Consider the following 21,583-nt stretch of genomic DNA (forward strand, 5'->3'; position numbering starts at 1 on the left):
GTAATGTCACTGTCTCACTCCTGGCACGAGGCACAAAGGCCACAGTAAATTAAACAAATGTCTGAATTCAGTGGTATATTCAACACTACGCTTTCAAGTTAAAAAGTCATGTCTTTGAACTATGTCGTATTAACTACAAAGCATATGTCTACAGACCTGGTGGATATCTTTTGGGAAAGATTAACTTCCGTTTCCTCAGATTCCTACCTCCCCTCCCGCTCTTGTTTGTTTGTTTGTTTAACAAGTCAAGCTGCTTTGGAATCTTGTAACAATCAGTGCTCTATTAAAGACATAATTACATCCTATAAGTATACACTATTAGAAAAACGCTCTAGTGCTTTTTTTAAAGGGACTGGTCCTTTCCACACAAGATTTCATTTTTAGTGAAGTTTTTAATAATTTATAATTAAATTCTTTAGGAGCAGTTTTAAAGAGCATTTCTTTCAATCTCTAATTATATAACTTAATACAGAATTCCAATACTATAGACATCTGTTTTCCTTTTTCATGTAGATAAGGAAAATTAAGCATAAAAACATTAAGGAGCACTTCTCAGTGCACAGAGATAAGAAGGTGAGGGTTACTGCCTTCTAGGTGAACTCAGGATCCAGCCTATTTTTGCAGCCAGTGTATACATTCAGCACCCATAGAATCCTACAGTTCACCAAGGAGGAGCACCAGCCCAGGATGCCCTATTCTCCTGACAATTTCTAATCATCAGCCTCCTATCAGTGGATAAACTAAACTATCAGCCATAAGCCCAGTAGATAAAGTGACATTTTTATAATCAGACTAAGTGATGCAAACATATTCATTAAAAGACACAAACCTTTCAATTTTCCATCAAAGTTTGGATTGGTAGCTACTTTTAAGCCAGGATGAGGTAGCAGAAAACAGGAAATGTTGGTGAAACAGGAATGGATGTGTTTTCTGACATTCTGTAGTTCTTCATGCTGGTTCCCTGAGACCTGCAGTAAATCATTCTGAAGTTTAAACTACTTTCATCATAAATTATGCACAGGAATTCTGTGGCATCTTGTATTTGCTATGTCTGTTTGGTCCCACAATGATAAAAATGACACGACAGGGCTGCTACTAAAGAAAGAAGAAAGTCTTGGGTGGGTTTGCCCACACAGAGCCGTCTAAATATAGAAAACATATGGCATAGTTATAATTAACAAGTGTCTACCCTTATGCTAACTCAAATGGGCCTTCCCACTTTTTAACACAAATTAGTGGGGTTTTAATCTGGCTAGTTTCTGCAAATTCAAATTTTAATTCAAAGCACTCGTAGTAGCCACAAAGAGAAAGTAAGATATTTCTACTTCTTTTTAGTAGATATTCAAGACAGCCTCCTATTACCTGGTAAGTGTACATTTGATACACTTACATTACATGTACATGTGAATAGTTGGGTGTTTACTTACAAGCTAAATCACCCTCACCTCCCACTTTATGTAAATACATATTTGATAGTTTTTAATATAGACAAACTATTATGACTGTAAACCTAATAAGTTCAGAGATCCCAATTTTCAAGGAACATTTTTGTAAATTTTGATCTTTCTCCCTGATTTCCCAGTAGGCACTTTTGGTGATATCTGCTCAGTGTAACAATTTGTACAGTATTGAACTGGCACGATGCAGAAAGTGGAAGGCCTTCTAATTTTACATTCTGTGTTCTAAGATTGACTCCAGGGATTTCAAAATTAGATATTTGTTACATTGACTTTGAAACCTCTACTAAAACCGGAATCTTGATATTTGCACTGTCAGTCTTGAAGTGATTTAATTCTTCAAAGTTTTATCTTTAGGAGTAACTTATTGTTTTATAGATCTATACTAAGAATTCTTCACCTGTGTCATTAATATCAATAACAAATGAGATTGTAGCTAGTGGCTACTGAGTGTCTATTCACCAAATGATCCAACAAAAATAATTCTAGATTATTATCAGTGAAATTTCATGCACCTAAATATCTAACAAACCTTGAGGCGTTTTTCCAAGAATTTGGCACCACCATCGGCTCCATATGAAAATTCATATGGGAAACTCCAGTCTCGAACAAGAAATATCAGACTCTAAAAAATGATAAGAAAGGATTGATATGAGGACTTTAAGGTGCCTCCCTTTGCTTTTTACGGAAACCAATTATAATATCATTGTCATTTGAATATCGCTCTTTCCCACATTGCTGAATTAAAAATCAAACATAAAACCTTTGAAAGTGTCTGGGCAGTCTCTCCCCTATGAGATCATCCTACCTATTTCCATTAAATGTGAACAGAAGGCTGCGTACAAAATGCCAGCATGAATGCACCCCACTGAGAGATGACAGAGATGACTCCCAAACTGCCTGAATGGAGCTGTGTCACTATAATCAGATTTTGTGTAGAATATGTTCCTAGGAATCTTCCTTTCTGATAGCTATGGCTGAATACAGGCATAAGATATAAGATCAGCTTTTCTTTTATTAAGAAATTGTTTTAATGTTTTTATAGAAATGATACGTATGTATGCTCATCATAAAAAGTTCAAACTAGATAGCAAAGTCCAGAGAAAATTAAAAAATGCACCCCAAATCCCATCTCCTGGATTTAACGATAGTTAACATTTGGTGAACATCATCCAGTCATCTCCTTAGGTACATACACAAATGGAAGAGGGCTAAAAGAAAGAAAAAGGAGAAAAACAGTTTCATAAAAAGTGGAACTGTTTTGTATGTGGCATTTTAAATAAAAAGTATTAAAATGCACTTGAAATTAACTGACTAAAAGGAAGATGAGATGACATTTAAAATACTGCTGAATTTCAAGTAAATGATTTTTTTTACCATTAGAAGTTCTAATAAATTCACTTGAGGTTAAGAACAAAGATTTTGGAAAACATTGAGCTGGGAGTCATGTGTTTAACTTTTTATACCTTTGAATGGAATACAGCCCACATACAGAAAACTGCACATTAAGTATATAGCTTAATGAATTTTCACAAACTGAACACATTGTGTAACTAGCACCTAGATCAAGAAACAGAGAATGTCCAGCACTCCACAGGCCCCTCCTCCTGCCACCCTCCAGTCATGACCCCTTGCTCAAGGGTAACCACGTGCCTGACTTTTAACAGCATCAGTTCGTTTTGCCTGTTTTTATAATTTGCGTAAGTGGAATCATACATGATACATGATATATTCTTTTGGTCTAGCTTCTGTCACTCCACATTATATTTGTGAGATTATATTATTGCATAATTGTTCATAATTCATAGTCATTACTGCGCAATTTCCCATTATGTGAATAATGATTAATTCATTCTGTAGATGGGCATTTCAGTGTCTCTAGTTCTTGGCTGTCATGAATAGTGCTGCTATGAACATTCATGTGTCTTCTGGTCTTCTTTCTGTGTCTTCTTTCTTTTGCGTTTATAACTAAAGCAGAATTACTGGGTAGAGAGTGTGCACATGTTCAGGATTGGGTGATATTGTCCGTTTTCCAAAGTACCAATTTATAACCTTACCAGCAGTCTTAGAGGGTTCCTGATGCTACACATCCTCACCAATGCTTGATATTCTCTGTCTTTTTAATTTTAAACATTCTGGAGGGTGTGGTTTAGTAGCCTAGCCCATTGTGTTCAATATGAATTTCCCTGATGATTAATGAAATTAAGCATATTGTCATACGTTTGTTGGCCCTTTGTGTTTATTCTTTTTTCTGAAGAGGCTGATCAGGTCTTTTGTCTTTACTTATTGGTTTGGAGTCATGCTTTTTAAATATATGTTTCACCTTTAACTCCCTACCATAAGAAAATCAGCATTCTCAGATTTCCTCTTACCACTCCTCCCTTCCTTCTACGTTTTACATGTCATAACTTTGAAATAAAACCAAAAGCAGTTTGAGTAAATGTTTAAAATATAATAAACATTGAAAGATACTACAAACGCATATGGAAATTACAATTTATATATGTACTATTGCTATGTGTTCCCATATCATCCTGAACTTCCCCTATTATAACACTTCTACTAGAATTTGGTGGACTTCTTTCAGTTGTAAGTAATGAAATCCAATTCCAACAAGTTTAAGCACGAAAGTAGATAATTGGTTCTGTAATTGGAAAGGTCAGTGGTGTAGGTGATTTCAGAAGGATTTGGGACACTTAAGTGACATCAAGGCTCTTTCTCTCTCTGAACAGTCCTCTCTACATGATGGCCAAGATGACCACTGAGATCCAGATTCACATCCTGCTAGCTTAGCAACACCAGTGCAAGTCAGTTTTTCAAGACAGCTATGTCAGGAAATTTCCAGGAATGGGCCCAGTTTGATCATATGCCCAGCCCAGAAATAATCACTATGGTCAGAGGGATGGGATGGTCTGAATTGTCACCTGTATGTAAGGGGTGAATGTCATCAGGTTCAACTGAACCAAAGGGAATTGGAAAGAGGAGTTCTACTGCTAGAAGGGGAACTAGACAGAAAAAGAAATAGATAACTCCAAACCATAATGTTATGGTGCATTATTTATAGACTGTAAGCCTTCTAGAGGCAAAAATTGAATCTCTTTCTTGATCATTATAGTATCCTTAACACCTAGTACACTGCTTGGCACAGAATCAGTGCTTAATACAGTTTTGTTGAATAAATCATTTTCTCATTTTTTAATTATCAATTTCACAATGTCAGGGTTTAAAATATTTACACTCTGTACTCACAATATTCAAAGTTGTTTGGCTTTAGTGTTATATTTAATTGGATTCACTACATCAAAAATCCTCTCACTATCAACTTCTCCATACCTGAGCTCTTATTTTGAATAAAATAAAAGTGGGCCAAATTTTGCCATATGGTTTTCCAAGAAGCAGTATTAGGATTGCTGTATTTCCTGGGTACTCACACTCTTGAGCATATCTTCTGTTGCTTTCATAGTTAATTAACAAATTGGCAGGATATAAAAATTCTTAGGGTGATTCTTTCAAAACCTTGTCAATTATCATTCATCTGTCTTTTTCCACGGAATATTGCTATGGAAAACTCTGTGTGGATCCTTTGTTCTTAAAAGTTCAATAACTTTACAAGTATATTCTCATATTGACTGGAATGGATCAGTTTTCTCTAGGGAAATAGTATGAAGATTCAAGTTTTATTCGAGAAAAGTTTTTTCCTCATCTCTTTAAATATTTTTCCTCTATTACATTTATTGTTTCCTCATTTGTTTCATTTTCTTCTTCAGGGGCTCTCATTATGCATATGTGGTAGAGAGGCAGGTGGGAATCCAGGTTTTATAGGGCCTGAACCTTACATAGTCTGTGGGGCAGAGGAAAGCCTCTGTAAGAAAAAGAATGCAGAATTAGGCTTGAAAGTGAGTATTTATTTAGAATGAGGAATATAAATTACAAATTCAAAAAACTGGCTAGTATCACAAACAAAAAAATCCAGAAAAATAACTAACATAACTTTATAACAGTTTTCTTTCCCCCAAAGGTGTTCCAAGTTCATTTCCTGCCTTAGACCTAGAATCGGGCATTTTTCTAAGAAGCACTGGTTTCTTTTAGTAGAATATGGTACTTCAAGATTATAATGCTCAAAGTGCTGCTGTATTGGTCAGTGTTTCTAGACCTTTCAGTGGGCAGAGCTAGAATAAAATTGTGTGTGTGGTGTGTATGTATGATAAAATGCCTCATAAATTCATAGTGACATTCCCAATTCAAATTCAGGACTATAGAGTTTCCACTGAATGTCTATATTATATCCATATCTCCTTGTCCAAGAATCTTGAATCAAGAATCTTGATTCTTAATGCATCAGGGATGGTTGAATTATGATATCCCATAATTACTCATTTTTTCAATGCTCTAATACATACACAACAGCTGCAGAGTAGCAGTACCAATACCACCATCAACTACTATGAATACTTAATGAAAGTTTTTTTTAAATTTGGCACATGCTCTCCTCATTCTCCTACTTTTTAGTTTATCTATTCATTCATTTATTTAAAGAAAATAGACATTACAATGTTCTCTCCCTTTTGTTCCTCATTTATTCTAAGTTCCACAAACAAATATACATTGAATGATCACTCCTAGTCCTTATGTCATCTTTGCTGATCTGAAATTCACTCTTTAGTAGATTTTGCATTAAGGGTCATGGGAATATTCCTTGGATTTTTACATGTTGATAATAGTTGTGGCCCTTTATAACTGAAAGTCAATTTTGCTGGATGTAAAATCCTTGAATCACATCTTTTTTCCTTAAACAGGGTCACTTCTAAGTGGTGTGTGATTATGGATCTTTCTTGTTTCCATAAGATGGAGCCTCTCCTCCCTCTTATTTTGTTTTGTAGATTCTTGTGGGGAGAGGAGGGATTCTTGTAGAGAAAAGAATTAAAAATACCCACATCCACCCTCTTTAAGTAGTCTGCTAACTTTAAATAGATGTCCATTTTTGCCACAATTTTTGTCAAAATATAATAATTTGTATTTTGAACATTTCTTCCTAAAACATGTATTTTGAAAATAGATGTTAGCTGGGAAGTAATTTTTTCAAAATAGAGGTTCATGAACCAGGATAAATGAAACCAAGTATGTGGATTTGGCTGTATTTTGCATTTTTCTTGGGAGCTTTTAGTCTCATTTCTTGGTCTTTTTCACTGGGCATCTTCCCAATTCAAAATAATGAGGACCATGTGCGGTATAGAAGCAAATATAAAGATTCATTTTTTAAAATTAGCAATATATAAAGTAATCATGAAATTAATGGCAATGTTCCAACTCCCAGGTTTCCTGCCTGATGCTCTCATCCAGTGATGTGCTGATAAACTGGCTCTCTGACAAAAAAACAAATGCCTTGATTTGTAGCATTTGCCAATTTCTGTGGTGTAAATATACCCATCATGGCTGATTCCAAGCTATTAAAAGTTTAATAACTGGTTTACATAATTCCCGAATATTTAATAATTGGTTCTCATGAATGGGGATGAGCAATGCCTACTGTCCCCCACCCCTCCCTAGATAACTTATATGTTTTCCATTCATCGTGTACGGACTTCTACGAAATTCAGTCTTTATGTCAAAATCCATCAGTTTTTCTACACTGCAGAATCTTGATTTGCTCATGTATGCATACAGGTAGAGATAAAAACCAAGAATACAAATTAGCCTAATTTGCTCGGATAAAAACATACGAAGCCACAAATACTTTTTTTTTTTTTTTATTATACTTTAGGGTTTTAGGGTACATGTGCACAATGTGCAGGTTTGTTACATATGTATCCATGTGCCATGTTGATTTCCTGCACCCATTAACTCGTCATTTAGCATTAGGTGTATCTCCTAATGCTGTCCCTCCCCCCTCCCCCCACCCCACAACAGTCCCCGGAGTGTGATGTTCCCCTTCCTGTGTCCATGAGTTCTCATTGTTCAATTCCCACCTATGAGTGAGAACATGCGGTGTTTGGTTTTTTGTCCTTGCGATAGTTTACTGAGAATGATGTTTTCCAGTTTCATCCATGTCCCTACAAAGGACACGAACTCATCATTTTTTATGGCTGCATAGTATTCCATGGTGTATATGTGCCACATTTTCTTAATCCAGTCTATCGTTGTTGGACATTTGGGTTGGTTCCAACTCTTTGCTATTGTGAATAGTGCTGCAATAAACATACGTGTGCATGTGTCTTTATAGCAGCATGATTTATAGTCCTTTGGGTATATACCCAGTAATGGGATGGCTGGGTCAAATGGTATTTCTAGTTCGAGATCCCTGAGGAATCGCCACACTGACTTCCACAATGGTTGAACTAGTTTACAGTCCCACCAACAGTGTAAAAGTGTTCCTATTTCTCCACATCCTCTCCAGCACCTATTGTTTCCTGATTTTTTAATGATGGCCATTCTAACTGGTGTGAGATGGTATCTCACTGTGGTTTTGATTTGCATTTCTCTGATGGCCAGTGATGATGAGCATTTCTTCATGTGTTTTTTGGCTGCATAAATGTCTTCTTTTGAGAAGTGTCTGTTCATGTCCTCTGCCCACTTTTTGATGGGGTTGTTTGTTTTTTTCTTGTAAATTTGTTTGAGTTCATTGTAGATTCTGGATATTAGCCCTTTGTCAGATGAGTAGGTTGCAAAAATTTTCTCCCATTCTGTAGGTTGCCTGTTCACTCTGATGATAGTTTCTTTTGCTGTGCAGAAGCTCTTTAGTTTAATGAGATCCCATTTGTCAATTTTTGCTTTTGTTGCCATTGCTTTTGGTGTTTTAGACATGAAGTCCTTGCCCACGCCTATGTCCTGAATGGTATTGCCTAGGTTTTCTTGTAGGATTTTAATGGTTTTAGGTCTAACATATAAGTCTTTAATCCATCTTGAATTAATTTTTGTATAAGGTGTAAGGAAGGGATCCAGTTTCAGCTTTCTACATATGGCTAGCCAGTTTTCCCAGCACCATTTATTAAATAGGGAATCCTTTCCCCATTTCTTGTTTTTGTCAGGTTTGTCAAAGATCAGATAGTTGTAGCTATGCGGCGTCATTTCTGAGGGCTCTGTTCTGTTCCATTGATCTATGTCTCTGTTGTGGTACCAGTACCATGCTGTTTTGGTTACTGTAGCCTTGTAGTATAGTTTAAAGTCAGGTAGCATGATGCCTCCAGCTTTGTTCTTTTGGCTTAGGATTGACTTGGCGATGCGGGCTCTTTTTTGGTTCCATATGAACTTTAAAGTAGTTTTTTCCAATTCTGTGAAGAAAGTCATTGGTAGCTTGATGGGGATGGCATTGAATCTATAAATGACCTTGGGCAGTATGGCCATTTTCACGATATTGATTCTTCCAACTCATGAGCATGGAATGTTCTTCCATTTGTTTGTATCCTCTTTGATTTCATTGAGCAGTGGTTTGTAGTTCTCCTTGAAGAGGTCCTTCACATCCCTTGTAAGTTGGATTCCTAGGTATTTTATTCTCTTTGAAGCAATTGTGAATGGGAGTTCACTCATGATTTGGCTCTCTGTTTGTCTGTTATTGGTGTACAAGAATGCTTGTGATTTTTGTACATTAATTTTGTATCCTGAGACTTTGCTGAAGTTGCTAATCAGCTTAAGGAGATTTTGGGCTGAGACAATGGGGTTTTCTAGATATACAATCATGTCATCTGCAAACAGTGACAATTTGACTTCCTCTTTTCCTAGTTGAATACCCTTTATTTCCTTCTCCTGCCTGATTGCTCTGGCCAGAACTTCCAGGACTATGTTGAATAGGAGCAGTGAGAGAGGGCATCCCTGTCTTGTGCCAGTTTTCAGAGGGAATGCTTCCAGTTTTTGCCCATTCAGTATGATATTGGCTGTGGGTTTGTCATAGATAGCTCTTATTATTTTGAGATACGTCCCATCAATACCTAATTTATTGAGAGTTTTTAGCATGAAGGGTTGTTGAATTTTGTCAAAGGCCTTTTCTGCATCTATTGAGATAATCATGTGGTTTTTGTCTGTGGTTCTGTTTATATGCTGGATTACATTTATTGATTTGCGTATGTTGAACCAGCCTTGCATCCCAGGGATGAAGCCCACTTGATCATGGTGGATAAGCTTTTTGATGTGCTGCTGGATTCGGTTTGCCAGTATTTTATTGAGGATTTTTGCATCAATGTTCATCAAGGATATTGGTCTGAAATTCTCTTTTTTGGTTATGTCTCTGCCAGGTTTTGGTATCAGGACGATGCTGGCTTCATAAAATGTGTTAGGGAGGATTCCCTCTTTTTCTATCGATTGGAATAGTTTCAGAAGGAATGGTACCAGTTCCTCCTTGTACCTCTGGTAGAATTCAGCTGTGAATCCGTCAGGTCCTGGACTCTTTTTGGTTGGTAAGCTATTGATTATTGCCACAATTTCAGAACCTGTTATTGGTCTATTCAGAGATTCAACTTCTTCCTGGTTTAGTCTTGGGAGGGTGTATTTGTCAAGGAATTTATCCATTTCTTCTAGATTTTCTAGTTTATTTGCATAGAGGTGTTTGTAGTATTCTCTGATGGTAGATTGTATTTCTGTGGGATCGGTGGTGATATCCCCTTTTTCGTTTTTTATTGCATCTATTTGATTGTTCTCTCTTTTCTTCTTTATTAGTCTTGCTAGCGGTCCATCAATTTTGTTGATCTTTTCAAAAAACCAGCTCCTGGATTCATTAATTTTTTGAAGGGTTTTTTGTGTCTCTATTTCCTTCAGTTCTGCTCTGATTTTAGTTATTTCTAGCCTTCTGCTAGCTTTTGAATGTGTTTGCTCTTGCTTTTCTAGTTCTTTTAATTGTGATGTTAGGGTGTCAATTTTGGATCTTTCCTGCTTTCTCTTGTGGGCATTTAGTGCTATAAATTTCCCTCTACACACTGCTTTGAATGTGTCCCAGAGATTCTGGTATGTTGTATCTTTGTTCTCTTTGGTTTCAAAGAACATCTTTATTTCTGCCTTCATTTCATTATGTACCCAATAGTCATTCAGGAGCAGGTTGTTCAGTTTCCATGTAGTTGAGCGGTTTTGAGTGAATTTCTTAATCCTGAGTTCTAGTTTGATTGCACTGTGGTCTGAGAGACAGTTTGTTATAATTTCTGTTCTTTTACATTTGCTGAGGAGAGCTTTACTTCCAACTATGTGGTCAATTTTGGAATAGGTGTGGTGTGGTGCTGAAAAAAATGTATATTCTGTTGACTTGGGGTGGAGAGTTCTGTAGATGTCTATTAGGTCCACTTTATGTAGAGCTGAGTTCAATTCCTGGATATCCTTGTTAACTTTCTGTCTCGTTGATCTGTCTAATGTTGACAGTGGGGTGTTAAAATCTCCCATTATTATTGTGTGGGCGTTTAAGTCCCTTTGTAGGTCACTCAGGACTTGCTTTATGAATCTGGGTGCTCCTGTGTTGGGTGCATATATATTTAGGATAGTTAGCTCTTCTTGTTGAATTGATCCCTTTACCATTATGTAATGGCCTTCTTTGTCTCTTTTGATCTTTGTTGGTTTAAAGTCTATTTTATCAGAGACTAGGATTGTAACCCCTGCCTTTTTTTGTTTTCCAGTTGCTTGATAGATCTTCCTCCATCCCTTTATTTTGAGTCTATGTGTGTCTCTGCACGTGAGATGGGTTTCCTGAATACAGCACACTGATGGGTCCTGACTCCTTATCCAGTTTGCCAGTCTGTGTCTTTTAATTGGAGCATTTAGCCCATTTACATTTAACGTTAATATTGTTATGTGTGAATCTGATCCTGTCATTATGATGTTAGTTGGTTATTTTGCTCGTTAGTTGCTATTGTTTCTTCCTAGCCTCGATGGTCTTTACAATTTGGCATGTTTTTGCAGTGGCTGGTACCGGTTGTTCCTTTCCATGTTTAGTGCTTCCTTCAGGAGCTCTTTTAGGGCAGGCCTGGTGGTGACAAAATCACTCAGCGTTTGCTTGTCTGTAAAGTATTTTATTTCTCCTTCACTTATGAAGCTTAGTTTGGCGGGATAGCAAATTCTGGGTTGAAAATTCTTTTCTTTAAGAATGTTGAATATCGGCCCCCACTCTCTTCTGGCTTGTAGAGTTTCTGCTGAGAGATCAGCTGTTAGTCTGATGGGCTTCCCTTTGTGGGTAACCCGACCTTTCTCTCTGGCTGCCCTTAACATTTTTTCCTTCATTTCAACTTTGGTGAATCTGACAATTATGTCTCTTGGAGTTGCCCTTCTCGAGGAGTATCTTTGTGGCGTTCTCTGTATTTCCTGAATCTGAATGCTGGCCTGCCTTGCTAGATTGGGGAAGTTCTCCTGGATAATATCTTGCAGAGTGTTTTCCAACTTGGTTCCATTCTCGCCATCATTTTCAGGTACACCAATCAGACGTAGGTTTGGTCTTTTCACATAGTCCCAAATTTCTCGGAGGCTTTGTTCATTTCTTTTTATTCTTTTTTCTCTAAACTTCCCTTCTCTCTTCATTTCATTCATTTCATCTTCCATCAGCGATACCCTTTCTTCCAGTTGATCGCATCTGCTACTGAGGGTTCTGCAATCTTCGCGTAGTTCTCGAAACTTGGCTTTCAGCTCCATCAGCTCCTTTAAGCCCTTCTCTCCATTGGTTATTCTAGTTATCCATTCTTCTAATATTTTTTCAAAGTTTTTAACTTCTTTGCTATTGTTTTGAATTTCCTCTCGTAGCTCAGAGTAGTTTGATCGTCTGAAGCCTTCTTCTCTCAACTCATCAAAGTCATCCTCCATCCAGCTTTGTTCCGTTGCTGGTGAGGAACTGCATTCCTTTGGAGGAGGAGAGGTGCTCTGTTTTTTAGAGTTTCCAGTTTTTTTGTTCTGTTTTTTCCCCATCTTTGTGGTTTTATCTACTTTTGGTCTTTGATGATGGAGATGTACAGATGGGTTTTTGGTGTGGATGTCCTTTCTGTTTGTTAGTTTTCCTTCTACCAGACAGGACCCTCAGCTGCAGGTCTGTTGGAGTTTACTAGAGGTCCACTCCAGACCCTGTTTGGCTGGGTGTCAGCAGCGGTGGCTGCAGAACAGCGGATTTTCGTGAGACCACAAATTCAGCTGTCTGATAGTTCGTCTGAAAGTTTTGTCTCAGAGGAGTACCCGGTTGAATGAGGTGTCAGTCTGTCCCTACTGGGGGGGTGCCTCCCAGTTAGGCTGCTCAGGGGTGAGGGACCCACTTTAGGAGGCAGTCTGTCCATTCTCAGATCTCCAGCTGCGTGCTGGGAGAACCACTACTCTGTTCAAAGCTGTCAGTCAGACAGGGACCTTTAAGTCTGTGGAGGTTCTTGCTGAGTTTTTGTTTGTCTGTGCCCTGCCCCCAGAGGTGGAGCCTATAGAGGCAGGCAGGCCTCCTTGAGCTGTGGTGGGCTCCACCCAGTTCGAGCTTCCTGGCTGCTTTGTTTACCTAAGCAAGCCTGGGCAATGGCGGGCGCCCCTCCCCCAGCCTCGCTGCCGCCTTGCAGCTTGATCTCAGACTGCTGTGCTAGCAATCAGCGAGACTCCGTGGGCACAGGACCCTCCGAGCCAGGTGCGGGACACAATCTCCTAGTGTGCCGTTTTCCAGGCCCGTTGGAAAAGCGCAGTATTGGGGTGGGACTGACCCGATATTCCAGGTGCCGTCTGTTTCCCCTTTCTTTGACTAGGAAAGGGAACTCCCTGACCCCTTGCGCTTCCCGAGTGAGGCAATGCCTCGCCCTGCTTCGGCTCGCGCACAGTGCGCTTCACCGACTGTCCTGCACCCACTGTTAGGCACTCCCTAGTGAGATGAAACCGGTACCTCAAGCAGAAATGCAGAAATCATCCGTCTTCTGTGTCGCTGGGGCTGGGAGCTGGAGACCGGAGCTGTTCCTATTCGGCCATCTTGGCTCCACCCTCTCCACAAATACTTTTTAAAATTAAATTCAGTCAGGCAACTGGGTCAAATGATGGGCCTATACTATACTTAGCTTAAAAGTGAAATAATCATCTAACTTTTTAAAATCATGACAAATTTTATTAGCTTCCCTTTGGAGACTATATCTTTCAGGAAATTATTCAAAAGGAGTATTACAACATGACTTGATAACAGTGAAAAACTGAAATAAATCCAAATGCTCAACAATTGAGAAATAGCTATACAAACTATGGTGCATTAACATAACACATAGCTATTAATAAGTATGTAGAATATATCAACACATGAGTTGACTATGCAGTATAAAAAGCTTATATGAAAGAAATGTTATTTGAAAAATAACAGTAAATTTATGTGCACATCCATTATAAATATATGAAATTATTCCTACACTCACAGAAAAAGACTACATAGTCTAAAACCATACAGCCAGTAACTATCTGAACTGGTTTTTAATACATTTAATCAGTTTCTAATTTCAGTTTCAGGTAAAAGTAAACACCAGAACTGGTTTTAAACCCAAAGTAAGTAACAATTACTTCAATCAACAACCCACACAAAAAGCCACAGGGAGCCTCATTGTTTTAAAAGTCAGTCAAGTAGTCAAAGACTCACTCCAGAAAACTTACTGTTTTCACCTCTACACCCAACACATTTAACAAAAGACATATTCTCAGACTGATGTCAACCCATCTTGCCTCCATAACCCACAAAACTCCAAAACACGCCCCAGACACCTACATGTGGTCATCAGTTTACTTTGCTCAATGAGACTATGCCTCACCAGCAGAGCTCTACTTCACTAAGCAATAAGTTTAGTTTTATTTTTTTAAGTCATATTTTGAGAGATGGTCTTATCCTTTGCCAATTCTGGACGTCTCATTGTACTGTTTTTGAATGCCTTCACTTGGCAGCATCCTCTGTGACTCTTAGACTTATAGGTGCATTCTCTTTCTGCTTTGTTCCCAAATTCCATTTGTCCTTCAATTTGCTTCCAGGTGAATCTGTCTCAACAACAATCTGAATTCTGATTTGTTTCATTGAGCTCTTGTTGCTAAATTAATTTGTTATCCTAGGATTTTGTAACCGTATAGGTCTTTATATAGGGTCATTAGTCCTAAGTCTTTGCATAGAGTAATTCAAATTTTAGTTTTGGAAGTACATTCATTTGATAAATAATAAGACCTAATTTTTGCATAAAGTTCTTAGAACTTTTGGTTTGGGGGCACACCATTCAGTGAATATTTTTGCCATTAGCCTGCTTATTCTTTTGCTGCTTGCTTTGCTTTTATTTGACAATTTGTACAAAGTCTTGTCTCGTGTTTTTGTTTTGTCTTGAATTGTTTTGTATCACTGAATGAATACGAAAGTGCTCTATAAAGAACAGATGGAAGCATAGGCCTAAGAAGTCTTCAGTCCCATTCACAGTGCCCCAAAGACTAACAGTTGGAAGTCTGGTAGGCTGGCAACCAATATATGCAAAAATAATTAATCAAATTTTGCCTTAGTTTCCCTACAAAACCTTCAAGAGGACATTCTCTGTCTTGTCAATACGTGAGTCACTTCATATAGTACATAATACAGAATCAGTAATTGTCAGATTATTGATCATACAATTCTGTCCTAGCCTCTGCTTGCTTAAAGAACCCAAAACACTTCTCATGAGCACATACTATTGATTAACTTTTATGTTTCATGTTTCTCTATATCAAAACTGCAACCTCCTCCTGGAAGAATTTCTGCTTCCTATTTCTATTAAATGACAACCCTAATTTTTGTATCAATAATAGTAAATAAAGTTTTAAAAAATGAGAATAACTGTGGCCATTATGGTGAACTTTGGACATGTAAGAATAAACAATACAGTTAAGAGGAGCTCTTTAAATATTGAGACAAATACCAAACACTCATTAGTTAGCTTCTTTAAATAATAAACTGAGGCCTCAAAATAAAATGCTGACTCCAAAATGCAGTCTCTACATTTGACACTGTAACCTTCTGAAACCTGCCCTCCTTGCATTTCTTTTCACCCAGTTTTATTTTTACCACTCAATACAGCCCTTCAATTCCCTCTGCTCCTTCTCCTGACCTTCTAAACAAGCTACTTTTTCCTCAGGAATTTTCACAGGAAAGGAGTGGACACACTGCCCAAATCTACTTAAAACTGCTAGATCAGAAGGCTATTCTACAGAAGTTGAATTTAAACCCTGGTCTTGAGCTGAGTGTTAAGGAACTTCTTTTAACCCAGAAAGATAAAAATTTGTTGCAGACTTGTTAGATATTTACTGTCCTGAACTATCAGTTCTGTTCCAACTAGTTGACTTAATTGTTAGACCTTCAGGTGGGAAAAAATGGTTAAAAACAGTGGGATAAGAAAGACCAGGAGAATACTTAAATAATCCAGCTGTTCATTAAAACATAATGATGATACATTTTAACAATTTAGTGGCCTTTAGGGGGCAAGAAAAATAAAAAAAAAATTACAGAAGGCTATTTCGGAAGACTTTCTCTTAAATATCAAGTGGACAAAGATTCTAAATTATAAATAAAATAGAGATGAATCAACAGGAAACTTTAAAAATTGACTTCAGGAAACTTTCAGACATAAAATATGAACATGGAAGAAAAAACATATGAGGCTCAGATATAAAATGTAGGCTCAGAATAAAAAGGTTGAATGAGAAATTGTCAATTTAGAAATCTCTAGTATATCACTGACTTTTCATAGGGTTTGAGTAATTAGCAAAATTGAAATCAAGACAAATTTGTGGCCCTTCAGATAAAAACAAGACCAAAATATCCTCTGTTCTCTATGAATCAGGAACCTATAGATAGGGAAGTCTATGGATATTGCAGGCAGAAAATCCACTGGAAGAACCAGTGTCCCAAAGCAGCTAAGAATACCTATAATACGTATGATTTACAAAAAAAAAATGAAGAATCTTCGCACAAACTCTCCAAGGATATGGGCAGAAAAATTAGAGACAAGCTAATAGGAGGGCAGATCAATCCTTCCAAATCATCATAAATCTTTCTTTTTTGTTAAAAAGAAAATCCATGCTAAGTATTAAATCAACAACATCAAAGACTTAGTGCCTTTTGTAGCCCATTGGTTGATCCAGTAACCAAGGCTTATCTTCCTTGCCTCAGAGCAGTTACAGCCTCATCTAATCACTTGAAGTATCTACAGACCATGCTCTAGGATCACCTTTAAATTTGATGGTACCACATACAGTACAATCACTATTGCTAACTGAAAACACCCAACATTTTTCTGTTAGTCTTAACTAACGAAATATGGTATTTTCTTTTTGTATTACCACCCATCAGTGTGACACTTTCAATGCAGCAACTCTACTACCCTTACCCATTGAAGGAGAATTTCATGATTGTGTTTCTCCAGTTCAAGAAGGGGCCATGCCCAGCACAAATATTTTGGACACTCTCACGTCAGCTTATGACTTAATATTGTTTGGATATAGTTCTCACCTTAAAAGTATAAAGAGACAATACTGGATATCTAATAGTTGCTCCAGATCTTGAATCCAGGTCTTCCAATTTCGAGTTGTATATGCAAACTATTTACAATCCCAAATATGTATATACTATCCCCTTAGTGAACACTTATTGTACACATGCTTTATGAACAGCATGGTAGGTGCTCTAGACTTCAAAAAGTAAATGACAAAGTTCTTGCTCATAAGGCATTTATAATTTAATTAGTGAGAGGGGATAGGCACATTAAAATGTAAGACAATAAAATACAGCTTAATGAGTGGCTCAGATTAAGACAGCAAAGAGAAGCACTAAAAGATGGTAGTTAAGTGCAAGGGCTCTGAGCTGTGGCCTAGGTTGAGGTCAGCTCTACAATTTAAAGATATGTGTGACCAAGATTAAGTTTCTCAACTACTCTCAGCCTCAGTACTTCTCATTGGATAGAAAAATTAAAGATGAGAATAAAGAAGTAGTGGTAGGTAACATTACTTGTTTTATAGAACTATAATGATCAGTAATTTGAATAATGTAAGAAAAATGCTTAGCACAGTGCATGGCACAAAACAAGCATGCAATAAATTGCTGTTATTGCTCTTCTAGACATTTCAGGTGCCTAAATGTAGAAACTGGGAGAATCCTAGTCTACACCACTGACCTAGTTCTATATAGCCAGATAAGCGTTTCTTCTATCCACACAGCTCGCAGATCACCTAAATTGCTCTCTCGACAGAACATGGGATAGGGTAGATAACTTCCTCAGCTGTCTTTTTCCATATCATTTCCTTTAATTTTCAGCCCAAGCAGACAGACATCAGCCTTTCATTTTCTCAGTGAGGTCATGAATTTATCAGGTATGACTTGGCAGTTATAATCATCACAGATATTTGACCAAAGATGTTTTGTTTCAAAGTAGCTTAAATCACTATCAAAGAATTTTTTGTGCAAATGGACATTCTCAAATCATGGGAATAAAGGGTCCTCAAACATAATTAAGCAAACTAGAGTAAAATAATTCCTAACTGTCCTGTGTAGGCCCAATTTGAATAAGAAATTGTGAGAAATAGAGTACTTGTCCTAATGTAATAGAGTATTATTATATGCTTCCCCTTCTATTATTTTTCAGCAACCTTCAGTTTAACTTAAAACTGGCACAGACTGATGTGCTCACTAATAATTACATCTCCACTGAAAGGAATGTGAAGAATTGAGTTTTTACCTTTATCTCACAAAGAGAAGTTGAATCTCTGTCTAAGGTCTAAGGTCTTGCTGGGCTTTTATGTGTACGAAAATGGTTAATAAACATGCTATGGGTGAAAACTGGGCTGAATTAACTCCAGAAAGTAAAGTACTTGACACTGAGAACATGGAAGAGAAGATAATAAATGTAAATAGTCCTAAAATATATGCTCAAGAAAAAAAGAAGCCTTCTAAGAGAAGTCAAGTTTGTGTGAAGGAAAGTTTTTTTTAGGGTTTATGCTTCCTACTTTCCTATTACAGGCCAATCTTAATCTACTAACTATCTGTACACAGAAATGTACATAGAAATGGTGCCCTATCTCTCTGCTACCAGAACCTTCTGCCATAGATGCTGTCTGCTGGAGTGTGCCCAGCGGCTAAATCTGTCCTCAAATATGTGCTTAAGAATGACAGAGACAGTGCAGATTCCCTGGTCTAAACACAGGGATTCCAATTCAGCAGAACTGTGGTATGGCTCAGAAATGATTCTAACCCAGGTGCCTAAAAAACCTGCTTCTGCATCAATCACCAAGGCTACAGATATGCTGCAGCCCATCTCTTCTCTGTGAGCCATACGGCCTAAATCCTGCTAAAATTCCCAACTACCTCAGGGCTCTGGGCCTCAAAGAGATCCAGAAATCATCAGATATATTCAGGACTCTGCCTTAAAGGAACCAAGGCTCAGGAACATCGTGGCCACTATTTAAATTTGCTGTAGATTAAACAGGCTTTTGCAGACTGGCCTACTAGAAACAGACCCACCATGTAGAAATGCCACTAAGAAATGTATTGACATCTAAAACATGAACTCAAGTGAATCTTGAGACTATAATACACTTTAGTAATTGGGGAATGTTTCTATTTCTTTATAGCCTACGTAATTAGAAGGCATGAAGTGATTAAATCATAAACTCCTGGGCTGCTATTGCCAAAGGGTACATTTAAAGGTATAATACAGGGTCTTCTTAGTAAGGGGGATCTGTCTTTAGCATAGACTCCATAACAAGCTCACTGTATTACCACATGATGGAGTGGAAACCCTCTCCACCACCACAGCCCAGCAGAACTGAGGACAAGAGTGACAAGCACACACACAGAGCGCCACAGAGTCATACAAGTGGAAAATGAGCCTTTCCTGGGGAAACAAGTAACTGGCAGCTGGTCATTTAGCAGAGCATTAGAGGAAGGCAGCCTTGCTTGGTGTTGATAAGCAGCGTGCATTTAGAGTGAACTTCAAATAATGTCTGACAACATGAAAAATACCCAGAATTAGTCGTAGGGATTCTGACCCAAGGATGTGATCATCCCAATACAGAGCAATGTGGGGCCAGGTGTGGCTTATGCAAGTCTAAATGACCAAGAAAGAAAAACTCATAACATACCAATATTGACACAAATCTATCGCACGTGACAAGATATTTTCACTAAGTTCTTAGAGCAAACTGGGTGTTATTACTCAAATAAAATTTGTGCAGTTATTACATACAGCCATGTTTAAATTAATGGAAAAATATTGTCATTCTCAACAAAAACTGGAAGTCCTAAGGTAAAGAAGCTGATATAAAGAACCTAGTTATTTTATAGATAGATATGTTAATAAAGTAGCTCCTGCCAGATTTTTATACTTCAAATACTCATAGTGAGCAAAGCAGGTGAGAAAATAATGTCACTTAGAGAACTCTATACTATGTCTTAATATGAATTATACTTCCTGGGCGTGCTGCATAGTTTAGAGCTGGCTCATTAGAGCTTGCAAAAAACAGTTGTTAAATTTTGAGGAATTTTTGCAAGTTGATTGACATCATGGTAGCTTGAAATTGGCCATGGTGAAAGTATTTACACCATAAAAATTAGCAAATAATATATATCAGGCTCACCTCCCTCCTCCCCAGCCAGTTTTAAACTTTTACCAGCACACCACTGGTTAAACTTGCACTTCAATATTGCTTTTAAACTGAATTCATTTAGCTTTTAATTCTCTCTTTTAAATCATGGTTTTTAAATACACGAACATATTTTTGTTTGCTTGATTACAGCTTGATATAAATTGGTTTTTTAAAGAATCAAGTTAATATGTTAATTCAGCTATTCATTTTCCCGGCTAATTGTCTTCATATTTGTTGTTTATTATAGGTCTGTTTATTATTTATAATTGTACTGTAGTTCAGAGTTAAGAATTCTTCTATTTTAAATTTGTTTAAATTAATTTTGTCGGCCGAGCGCGGTGGCTCACGCTTGTAATCCCAGCACTTTGGGAGGCCGAGGCGGGCGGATCACGAGGTCAGGAGATCGAGACCACGGTGAAACCCCGTCTCTACTAAAAATACAAAAAAATTGGCCGGGCGTGGTGGCGGGCGCCTGTAGTCCCAGCTACTCGCAGAGGCTGAGGCAAGAGAATGGCGTGAACCCGGGAGGCGGAGCTTGCAGTGAGCCGAGATCGCGCCACTGCACTCCAGCCTGGGCGACAGAGGGAGATCCGTCTCAAAAAATAAATAAAATAAATTAATTTTGTCCATTTATTTATTTTTTGAGACACGGTCTCACTCTGTCGCCCAGGCTGGAGTGCAGCAGTGCAATCATAGCTCACTGCAGCCTCAAACCCCGGGGCTCAAGTGATCCTCCCACTTCAGCCCCACTCCAAATAGCTGGGACTACAGGCGCTGTAGTTCTTTGTGGATTTATTTTTTTCTTTCACTTTTTGTAGAGATAGAGTCTCACTATGTTGCTCAGGCTCATCTCAAACTTCTGGTCCCCAAGCAATTTTTCTGCCTCCTCCTCCCAAAGTACTGGAATTGCAGGCATAAGCCACCGCACCTGGTCTTAGTTTAATTTTAATATAAAATTATTTTTAAAATTTCATTATCCCTCACCTTACTTTCTCAGGCAATGTTTAAAATTTCCCCACACTTTTACCCAAATGAATAAAGCTGTTATCAGAGAGAAGAGGATAGAAGTGACCTGCTAAAAAAGATTGCTGAATTGAAATTTCATTTAAAAGTTATTTTACTTTGCAATTTTTCGCTATGCTTCTTCTAATTGAAATGTGAATTATTTAACTCATATATGTTTTGAAATTTGAATGTATTTGCATTTTATCTTTTGATTTTATAATGTATAGTATTTTTTGTTTTGGATTTGGTTGCTTTAATCTAAAATACTATAAAATGGCTTTGGATGCCACCTTTACTACTTAATGAGCTTCGCATTTCAATTTCAGATAGAGTTACAAGTCCAAACATGTTTAGGAGTCATTGTTGACTCAGTCAGCGAAAACTTTTTTCTTTCCACTGACATTTCATAATGTCAACAGTTTACTAACTAGGGTAATCTCTTAAAGCTTTTTTCCATTGTTTGCTTTAAACTCTTTTTTTTTTTTAACCAAAAGCTGCAACTCTATCAATCTTTATCTCTCATCTATTTTATTAGAGCATTGATTGGTCTTTTCCAGTTTTAATGTTTCTGGCAAAATGTAAGGAGC

The 21,583-nt window shown here is 37.5% G+C and overlaps 1 protein-coding gene across 3 annotated transcripts in view; it reads right to left on the reverse strand.

Moving 5' to 3' along the window:
- The window catches only part of ATL1 (atlastin GTPase 1), a 107,737-nt gene that overhangs the window by 17,460 nt on the left and 68,694 nt on the right, over window positions 1–21,583 (reverse strand). For all 3 annotated transcript variants that reach the window (XM_058429931.1, XM_032179203.2, XM_032179202.2), the window contains 2 exons: window positions 1,990–2,082; window positions 830–968 (listed from right to left, as the gene is read on the reverse strand). In XM_058429931.1, the coding sequence (XP_058285914.1) occupies window positions 830–968; window positions 1,990–2,082 (232 nt within the window). The remainder of the gene's footprint in view (window positions 1–829; window positions 969–1,989; window positions 2,083–21,583) is intronic.

This window comes from Hylobates moloch, unplaced genomic scaffold (genome assembly GCF_009828535.3).
Source record: "Hylobates moloch isolate HMO894 unplaced genomic scaffold, HMol_V3 SCAFFOLD_16, whole genome shotgun sequence".
In the NCBI taxonomy this organism is placed as follows: domain Eukaryota; kingdom Metazoa; phylum Chordata; class Mammalia; order Primates; family Hylobatidae; genus Hylobates; species Hylobates moloch.